General features: G+C 41.9%; 1 protein-coding gene across 1 annotated transcript; it reads right to left on the reverse strand.

The window, feature by feature from the left end:
• Positions 1-7382: 7382 nt before the first annotated feature.
• On the reverse strand, positions 7383-9341 carry C5H2orf74 (chromosome 5 C2orf74 homolog). Its single transcript, XM_046660064.1, has 4 exons — positions 9153-9341; positions 8815-8925; positions 8559-8715; positions 7383-7734 (listed from the first exon to the last, which is right to left on the reverse strand). Exons 1-4 carry the CDS (start codon positions 9245-9247, stop codon positions 7561-7563), a joined length of 537 nt encoding a protein of 178 aa, XP_046516020.1. The 5' UTR covers positions 9248-9341; the 3' UTR covers positions 7383-7560.
• Positions 9342-10593: the final 1252 nt, after the last annotated feature.

The following is a 10593-nucleotide window of genomic DNA, read 5'->3' on the forward strand; positions in this document are numbered from 1 at the left end:
CTCCAATCAGCAGGAAGAAGAAAGAGTATGAGAAGGGTATATCCTCAACCCATAAGATACATCCCAACACTTCTGCTTAGACTCTATTGGCCAGCACATGTCATAGGCAATGTCCAGCAGCAGGGAAGGCTGGAAAGTGTATTCTTTATTCTAGTCTGCCATGTGCCCAGCCAACATTTGAGCATTCTGTTACCAAGAAAGAGGGAAGAATAGATATTAGGGGACAGCTAGTAATGTCTGCCACCTAACCTCATAGGTAGTGTGAAGTTAAAGGAATTAATACAACTAAAGTTCTTAGAACAGTTCCAGGCATGGAGGAAACAATAAATGTTTGGTTGTTTTATCCTCCCCTCCCGGGATGATCTTTACTCCCACACAACTCCCACCAGACTCCAAATATTCCTGAACTGACACTTCTAGCCTAGATTTCCCAGCCAAACCAAAGGTGACTCCTAGGACCAATGTTGTCTGTCAAAGGAGTCCTGCTTCCTCCAGGCAACCTAAGTGTCCAGCAACAGACGAATGGATAAAGAAGATGTGGTACATATATACAATGGAATACTACTCAGCTGTAAAACAGAACAAAACCATTCCATTTGCAATAACATGGATGGACCTTGAGAGAATTATGTTAAGTGAAATAAGCCAGCGAGAGAAGGATAATCTGTGTATGACTCCACTCATATGAGGAATTTAAAATTATGGACCAAGAACAGTTTAGTGGATACCAGGGGAAAGGTGGGGTGGGGGGTGGGCACAAAGGGTGAAATGGTACACCTACAACATGACTGACAAACATTAATGTACAATTGAAATTTCACAAGATTGTAACCTATCAATAACTCAATTAAAAAAAAAAAAAAAAAGGAGTCCTGCTTCCTCCAGGAATGGTACCCTTGCCAACTCAGTCACTAATTAGGAGGATTCCATGGGTGGCTTTGGCACGAATGCAAAAGTGATTCAGAGTATGGCAGCTGGGGTTGGCCCTCAATTACGCATCCTGCCCAGGAGATCTGAGAGGCACATTTTCCTCTATCACTTTCCACCCTACTTTTACATAGCTTCTCTAATAGGATACAGACTAGGCTTCTGTAGCAAGAGACTCTTCCTGACCCCACTCCATTCCACCCAAAAGTGGCTTACACCAGTTGGAAGTTTGTTTCTCTCTCACTAGTGTTTCAGGACCAGTGTAGAAGCCTGAAGTATTGGGCTTTCAGATTGTATCTTGCTGCTCTGCCATTTCTGAGATGGCACCCTCATCTGCTTTGTCAACCATTCCATACTCTCACAACCACTTCCCTATTCTTACCTGCAAGAAGAGGGAAAGATAAAAGGGGAGTGTGCTTCTCTCCTTTTAGGGCATGACTCAGAAGTTGCAGACATCACTTCTGTCTGTGCTCACCTCAATGGCCAGCACTTAGTCACGTGTGCTCAGATCGAATATGGGGGAGGGGACTGTTACTAAAGGAAGAAGGGTGAGTGGATATCTGGAGAATAACCTGCAAGCCCTGGCTCACTGCTCCTCCTGTTTTCCCCTGGCTTCCCTCTTTAGGCCTGTGGGCATCACCATCTATAGTCGTCCAAGGGCTCGAGGTGCTACTCATCTGTGACTGCACCCTGACCTTGTCTCCAGAGCCCCACACTGCACAGCTCCAGAGGGCACCGTCCATGTTGTCGTCCACACTTCACATCAAGTCATGCAGTAAGGCAGCCTTGCTTGTCCCTCACGGCTGACTGGACAACCTGTTGACTCTATCTCCTATGTATTTCTTGAATCATTTTTCTTCATTCCACCCGACCCTGTTTTGCTCTGGGTCTTCACCTTTCATTGCTTGGATCTTTATAATGGCCTTCCTAATGGTCTCCCTGCCCCCCTAGTCTCTTTCCCCTCCAATCCATCCTCCACTGCATCCACAACAATCTTTCTAGCAAAACCATTATAATTGCTCTGCTTTACGTTCAGTGACTGGCCACATCCACCCCCTTAGCAAGGCTCACTCAAAGTCTGGCCTGGCCTGCCTTTCCAGCCCCTCAACTTGAGTTGCTCCATCACCTGCACCCTGTACAGCAGCCATACTCTGGTGCTCCCCAACACCTCTGTGCCTTTGCACTTTCAGGACCCTCTGCCTGGTGACCCTGTTCCCCCTTGCCTTTTCCACCAAGACTTTGCTCTAATATTTCCTCACTTGCAAAACTTTCCTTGATGTTGCCTTCACCTCTCAGGGAGTCACACTCCCCTCTGCCAGTACATTATATCATAGCATTATAATCATATCATACATTTAAATAGCTCTGAAATCAGAGGGCATCTTCAATTAGCAGTGTCTTACAACTGCTCTTGACCTCTATTGAAGTCAAGTCCTCTCAGAGAGAATTTATATTTGTTTTTCTCAGTCACCTGAGGCAGCGTCAACCTGAGACTCTGCGGTAGACCTCCCCTAGGATGACCATCAACGACCACTGCCTCTTGGTATTCATGTCCTTGTGTATTCCTTCCCCTTGAGTGTGGCCTGGATCTAGTGACACAATTTCAGTGAACAGAATACAGCCAAAGTGATGGGATGTCACATCCAGGATTAAGTTACCAAAAGATTGCCCATCTTGTTGGTCTCTCTCTCTCCCTCTCTCTCAATGCTTGACCTTGGAACCCAGCCACCAATCTGTGAGGAAACCTGGGTCATATGGACACACCATGTGTAGGTGTTCCAATGACAGCTCTTGAGTTGACAGCCAGCAGCGACTACCACACATGTAAGTGAATAAGACTTTGGATGATTCCAGTCATAGCCTCCAAGTCTTCCAGCATCAAGGACCCAAACGTCATGGAGCAGAGACAAGCCATCCCCACTGTGCTCAGTTTGAATTCCTGGCCCACATAAACTATGAGAGATAATACATAATTATTCGTAATTTAAGTCACTAAGTTTGGGAGTAATTTGTTATGCAGCAAAAGATAGTTAATACATATATATGTCTGCATATATGTCTATGTATGTGTGTGTACATACCTATATTTCCTACCTCTGCCTGAAAAAGTCTAGAAACAATGATAAGCCAAGAGCAATGAGCACACCTAGTATGCAGATCTTGATTTCAGCATACCATTCTCCACTAAAGAAACAGCTGATTCCAGACCTGGGCCAGAAAAAGGACAATACGAGCTTGGAACATCTTGTATAGGAAAGTAATGAAGTGCTCAAGAAATAACAGAGATATGTCTAAAGGACATAAAAGCCAAGTTGGGGGCCAGCCCAGTGGCGTAGTGGTTAAGTTCATGTGCTCCACTTCGGTGGCCTGGGGTTCGAGGGTTAGGATCCCAGGTGCAGACCTACATATCGCTCATCAAACCGTGCTGTAGTGGCATCCCACATACGAAACAGAGGAAGACAGGCACGGATGTAAGCTCAGGGACAATCTTCCTCACACACACACATAAAAAGTTAAAAAACAAAAGACTTGAAGGGGCCTCCACTGGCCATATCTGGGAATATTTGAGCATCAACATAAATAATGATTTTAAGGCATTATAATCCATTGAATAAGACAGGAATCTAAGAGTTCGTACTGATATATTAAATGAATGAATGAGTAAATAGGAGAGACGGGAAAGCCTACCTTTCAGTAGAACGCCAACTAATATCATTTATCAATAAGTAAAAACTACTTATTACCTTTACATTAGAGAAATCTGACAGACACTATATTAACCAAGTGATAAAAATTAAAATTATACCAATACTTATGGGAGAAATTGACAGCACATGCCTCCTGATATGATGTACGAGATCACAGGACCACTTTTGGAATATTCCTACCAGAGACACATGACCTGAATCTAATCATGAAGAAACATCAGGCAAACCCAACAGTGGGGGGCATTCTACAAAGTAATTGGCCTATACTCTTCAAAAGTGTCAAGGTCAGAAAAGTCACGGAAAGTTTGAGGAACTGATCCAAACCGAAGGAGACTAAAGAGATGTGACAAATAAATGGAAAGCATTATCTTGAATTGAACCCTGGACCTATAAAGAATATAATTGGGACAACTGGCAAATTTTGAACAAGGTCTGTGGACTAGATGGGAATATCATATGGATGTTAATTGATAGTGGACCTGTGGTTGTGTGAAAGAATGTCCCTGTTTTCAGGAAACATGTGCCAAAGTACTAAGGGTGAATGATAGAGCATGTTTGCTTACTCTCAAATGCTTAAAAAACATGAATACAGGGGCTGGCCCGGTGGAATAGTGGTTAAGTTTGTGCACCCCACTTCGGGAACCTGGGGTTCACAGGTTCAGACTCGGGTGCCGACTTATGCATCTCTCATCAAGCCATGCTGTGGCAGCACCCCACATACAAAATAGAGGAAGATTGGCATAAATGTTAGCTCAGGGTCAATCTTCCTCACCAACAAAAAACCCCACAAAACCCAAAAAACATGAATACTTAGATATGGAGAGAGAAAACAATAATAAAAATGTGGTAAACTGTTTGGGGAATCTGAGTGAAGGCACACAGTTTTGTACTTTTCTCGCAACTTTTCTGTAAATTTGAAATTATTTCGGTATAAAATGTTCTTTAAAAAGAGGCCTTCTCAGTTTGTTGTTGGTATTTTAACTTGGTTATTTTTTGCTTAACAGAAGTTTTTAAAAAATAGTCCAATTTATCAACTTTTCCCTTTTGGCTTTTGGGCAATGTGTCCTGATTAGGGAGGTCATTTGAAGAAAGTCCCTGGGTCAACAGCTAATTAAAGAGGGAAAGTGGCAAGATTGATTCTATTTCTGCGAGAGAGGCACCAATGGGCATTGAGAAAGAAGTGCTCAACTTTTCACTGACTCCATAACTTAGGAGATGGAAATGGAGCCCGACAGCTATATTGCTCTGTTTATCTTCAGTTGAATTTCTGGCAAACACCTCAAATTCAACAAAACTAAAACCCAGCTAACCTTTTCCCTCAAATTAGTCACTGCTCTGGACTTTCCTATTTACGACGGTCTCTCAGGTATCCACACTCAGGAGTCATCTTTGCATCCTCCTCTTCTTCCTGCCACGTCTGACCAGAAAATGACGTTCCTTACTTTCTTCATATTCTGTGTTCTGTCACCTCCCTCCAGATCCTCGTCCTTCAAGTCTGAATTGTCAGTATAGCCTTCTCCATTTATCTTCTGGTGCTGCTCTTCGATGACCTAACCCTGGAGGAAAGTTCTCATGGACCCTCCCGCCACCACTACAGCCTTAAATTGTTTATTACATATAGTGTTAAAAATATGTAGAAACATAAAACTGGATATCAACTTCTTATCCTTAGAGCTCTCATTCCACTCTAAAACCAAAACAAGTTTACAAATCAAATACAAACAAAAGCGTAAAACTAATAAAACTCAAATTAGCATATAGTCCCAGATGATGTTCTGTTGACTGTTCTATTGCTCACCCCATAGTTGTGGCACTGATGGCCTTCTGGAAACCCATGTGCCTGTACTATCATGGGCACTGATGGCCAACTTTCCCACCGTTTTCTTCTTGGGACTTTTACAAGACCTTGATTAGTATAGTCAGTTACCAGGAAATTGGCCTTCGCTTTGACATAGATGCATCATTTACCTATGAACTCCTCTTCCACTCTTTTCTCATCAGCTTGTGACAAAGGAACTTGGTTTCATAAATACAGATGCAGATATGGGCAATGAAACCATGACATTATATGGGAATACACAGCTATAAATGGTCATCTAGATAAAATTTTATCTATTTCTTAGATTAAAATTTTAAATATTCATAGCAGCATTATTCACAATAGAAAAAAACGTAAGCAGCAACCCAAACATCTATCAACAGATGAATGGATAAAGAAAATGCAGTATATACATAGAAATGGATTATCATTTAGGCTTAAAAGGGAAAGAAATTCTTGACACATGGATAAACCTGAGGACATTGTGCTTAGTGAAATAAGGCAGTCATAAAAGGACAAACACTGATTCCACCTACGTGAGTAGTCAAATTCATAGATACAGTAAGCAGACTGGTGATTGCCAGGGGCTGGGGTGAGGGAGTCGGGGGATGAGGAGTTAGTGTTTAATGGGTACAGAGTTACAGGTTTGCAAGATGACGACAGTTCTGTGGATGGATGTGGTGATGGTTGTGCAATGTAAACGTACTTAACACTACTAACTGTGCACATACTATTGTACACTTGAAACCTACACAATGTTATAAACCAATGCTATCTCAATTTTTAAAAAGGGAAAAAATTGGTTAAGATGGTAAATTTTACATTATGTGTATTTTACCACAATTTCAAATTTTTTAAATATTATCATCAGTTAAAAGACCAAAATTTTTAAGTGCTTGCAGAGAACTCAAGGGGTCTGATTGAATATTTTTGTAGACCCCAGAGTCCACACTGCTTTAATCCCTTCTCCACCCTCTATCTCTAGTCTGGGAGCCTAAGCGACCTTACTCTGACTCCTCACTACACTTCACTGTTAACCTCTCAACTCTCCGCAGCGCCAACGTGCAGCTCCAGCTGACTGGTGTCCACTAAACTCAACCCACTTTCTCACTTCTTCGCGTTGGCTTGTGCCTTTCCTCATCTGAAACACACTCGTCTCTCTGCTTGTAGTATCCAATCCTTCCATTTGGTTAAGTCCCTTCTCTTCCTCGCCATGGGATTGTCTCAGACCACAGGGACTTCTCCCCATCAAAGGGTGTCAATACTCCCCAGTTAGCATTAGTCACACATTCTAAATTATTTTATCACTTATTCTCCTATCACTCAATAAATACTTATCGAGCATATGCCACATACATGACAATGTGCTAGGCCCCTAAATCAAATGCTATGTTTTCTACTTTTTGTCCCTCTCGTAGCCCCTTACACATTTCACAAATATTTACTGCAGTGGTTTGGATGATGTTATACTGGCCTGTACTGTCATATTCCACATACAGACAGCAAATTTTAAACTGCTGAAACAAAAAATTAATCTCAGGACTTGCCTAAAGTAACAGGATGTTTTGGTGGTGGTGGTAGGGTTTTTTTTGTATCAATCTTAAAAATCAGTTGTCAGTACAATAAACATTTCAGGACTGAGTTCAACAGGAATCATGTAATGGGAGACCCTAGTCCTAGTTATTGGAAGTTTCCATGATGATAGCAGTCATGTCATTTGGTCATGAATGTCTGTGATCAGAGCATCAAGAGCACGTGCTGTTTCCAAAGTCCTCCCTGAATATGATTCACCTAACAGACATCTGCACCAACACAAATCATTTTATTCACACGTTAGAACAGTGTTTGAGTAGACAATGTTTTAAGGACACTTAATACAATCAATGTTTTGAACTCAGATTTGAATTAAAAAAAAGTATATTCAAGTTCTGGGTATTTTACTTACAGAAATTTGCATGTAACCTACTTCTTTCTGCACAAAGATAAAATACTATGTGTATTTGCTTAATTCCCCATTATTTTGCTAGTTCAACATGATTTTGTACTCCCAGTCATTTCAGTGTGAGTCTAAGGTTACATTCTTTCACTCTCAGCCTTTTCCGAGCTTCATTTTCTCTCTTTATGCATTCGAGCATAGCTTCGAGATACAGGGTGGTCCTTCCCAAGGTCCACAACAATTACCTCCCTAGAAAATGTCACTCCTTTCAAAGGTCTTTTTTGGTTATCAACAACTGAAGGAGTTCCAGTGACTGGTATGGGTGGTTTTTGCAAGTCATCATCCTGCAAGAGAATGAGACAAACGTTATAAATGATCAATTTATGAATGCAACAAGCCCTTTTTTTTAAAAAGTATAGGTTATATGTACATTGTTAGTGAGAAACAGAAAAAAGCATTTCTAAATGATATATGACAGCAGTGATAATCCATCATGGTCCCATTTTCATATTTCTGTGGTTATAAAAGCATACGCTGACATATTCAAATAGCATTTTGATGGCGTGTTATCCTCTCTATGAAGCAGCCAAACCCAAGAGCCACTTGAATCATCATTCTGCCTCTGACTGGGCGTGAGTCTTGTGTTGGGAGGGCATGTGAATTGGTCTTATTAGGGAGCCCCAAACATGGAGCTCAAGAAGACCCTGGCAATGTCTGTGTGCTGTTGTAGAAGGAGCCTGGAACTAGAGCAGAGACACAGGGTCTGGTCCTGAGCTCAACCATGATGGAGGAGTAACCTTGAACAATTCTTCTCATTTTCTCATTTGCAACATAAGAGTGTTAGATCTCTAGATGATCTCCAAGGCCTCCTCCAACTCTAAGATCCTACGATTCTGAGAAAAGCAAAATGAAGGGGAAGTATTAAGAAAAACACAAATGTAAGAATGAAGAGTTAGCAGGTATCTAGGTTTGGCATATGTAATTGGTTTAATAACATGAACTGAAAAGCTAAGAGGAATGGTTTAAATGACTGTGGACATTGTACTCCTTCCAAAGACACACCTAAGTTTTAGCCAAGACCACCTCCCATTACACCTAGCCAAGTAAATTACCTACTTTCAATCAAACGCATTCTAAACTGCCCCTCGAGAGTAGAAAAGCCCATCACCTCTTGAACATTTTCTCCAGCATTCTCAGGCTTTTGCTTCTCTTTTACTTTGGCCACCTCTCCATCCTCCACATCCCCTCTGTTTTCTAAGGGTGTGGCCAGCACTTCTTTACTCTGTCTCTGAACAAGAATGCCAGGCCTCATGGGTGCGAGAGTCCTAGGAAACCAATCAGCAGGGTTTTTAAAATTCATTTATCTTGGTATCATTAGCACACAAAAAAATGGCTTTCTACCATATTCTACGACACAGACTTACTTGTCTTTGTCTCCTGAATTGTCTGTCTCCACATTAGCAGCTAAACAATCTTCATCTCTATTAGCATCTGTACAAGGATATTTTTCTGTTTCTTCATCTGTACTTTGGACACTGAAAATGAGCACACAAAAAGTTCAGAAAAGGAAGAATGGTCTTGATTTTAAGGCTTGGCATGGAACTTTAAACAGAAAATTAGCATTTCTAAAACCCTGAAATGGAAAAAGTAGATAGCTACAGCATTATTATTTGCTCTATTTTAAATTGTTTTATATTATTTCTAGATACATTTGCTAGTGTGACTTGAAATCTGATCCCAATTTATCAGCTTGGATTTATACCATTTAAATAAAAAAACCACCAATAAAAGGCAGATGCAAATGAGGCAAATTATAAGGAGGATGTAGAAAGTGATTGCTGTGGTTGCAAAGCTCATAGGGTTAGCTAGAAGACTCGTCCACTCTCACAATCACAGATTGTCCAAATATTCTTTTCCAGCCCAGTTTGAATGTAGTTCTCTTGTTCTTTAAGTTTTCTAGAAACAGAAGAATAAAAGGCTGTTTTCATTGTTGTCCTTTTGTTCAGCTTCATAAAAGATGCTCTGTTTGTTTCGGTGGCGTTGACTCACACTGGCTAATTTCTCTCCATAAATTGATAGGGGCTGAGATGGCTAGAGGGGAGACTGAGCTGGGACACGTGTGATCACTCAGCTCACCTCCCCTCATCCCAAAAACTATCAGAATCCAAAGGAGAGAGGAATTGGAGCAGCTGGAGCCAAGCCCAGTGCCCATTCTTCTCTCTTCAGTGACATCACAGAATCATGGAACCATTGAGTTAGAGGGACCAGAGCACTAGCCCAACTGCACCCATCACCTGGAGTCAGGAGAACCATGAAATTCTCCTCTGAGCTGATGTCTTTCTGTCCTCTCCTCTGAGAGGGCTGGGGTGGAGGCCGCAAGGCACCACCTTGGCCACTCTTTGGACAAGGATTTTCTTCCTACTCTCCAAATCCTTTCTTCATCTGAGCCTGTTTATCTTACTACTTCTTTCACAGACAATGAACAATCAGTCCACCACCTTCTTATAAAATCTCTCTCTATAGCCTTGAGGTCAGTAATCCACTTACCTCCTAACGGTGCTCTCTCCAGGCTGAACAGCCCATATCCTTCTAATCCCCCATCACCGGACCTACTTGCTGGACACACACAAAAAAACCTAGCAGCTTTAGAGGCCATGGCTGAGGAAGCAGGAGCAGAAAAAGATGATCAGAGTAAAGACGACCCCTGGCCCCGATCTAACTTCAGGTGAGGAAGTGAGGCTCATGACAAGGAGGAGGAAGACAGAGCTAGGATTTTCTGAGAAGAAAAGGAGGGTACAAAGGAGTATGGCAGCTGTTGCCAACTCTGTCTAAAAAAGCCAGAAGGTGAGCCCTGAGGGTCTTTGGGCTGCAGCAACACTGGCTCTCCTCCAGAAGGCCAGGGACCATGGCTTCTTTATATTTGGATACTCCACCAAGTCAAGACTTACGAATTCCATGAATGTTGAATGAATTGTGATGTGTGTATGTGTGTGTGTGTGTGTGTAAACACAAGGAGAATTTGTGGGAGGGTTTAGGCCAAGGCCAATTCTACAGAATATGTGAAAGTCTGAGCCACTTCTGGCTGAGTCAGCTGAATTTTTGGATGCCTCCTCGAACCAAGGCTCCCAGGTGAAGACTCGGAGCCCATCTTACCCTCTGTAGTCTACACTGCTGCTAGCCTGAGACTTTAAGAGCCCAAATTT

This window comes from Equus quagga, chromosome 5 (assembly GCF_021613505.1).
Source record: "Equus quagga isolate Etosha38 chromosome 5, UCLA_HA_Equagga_1.0, whole genome shotgun sequence".
Taxonomy (NCBI): Eukaryota; Metazoa; Chordata; class Mammalia; order Perissodactyla; family Equidae; genus Equus; species Equus quagga.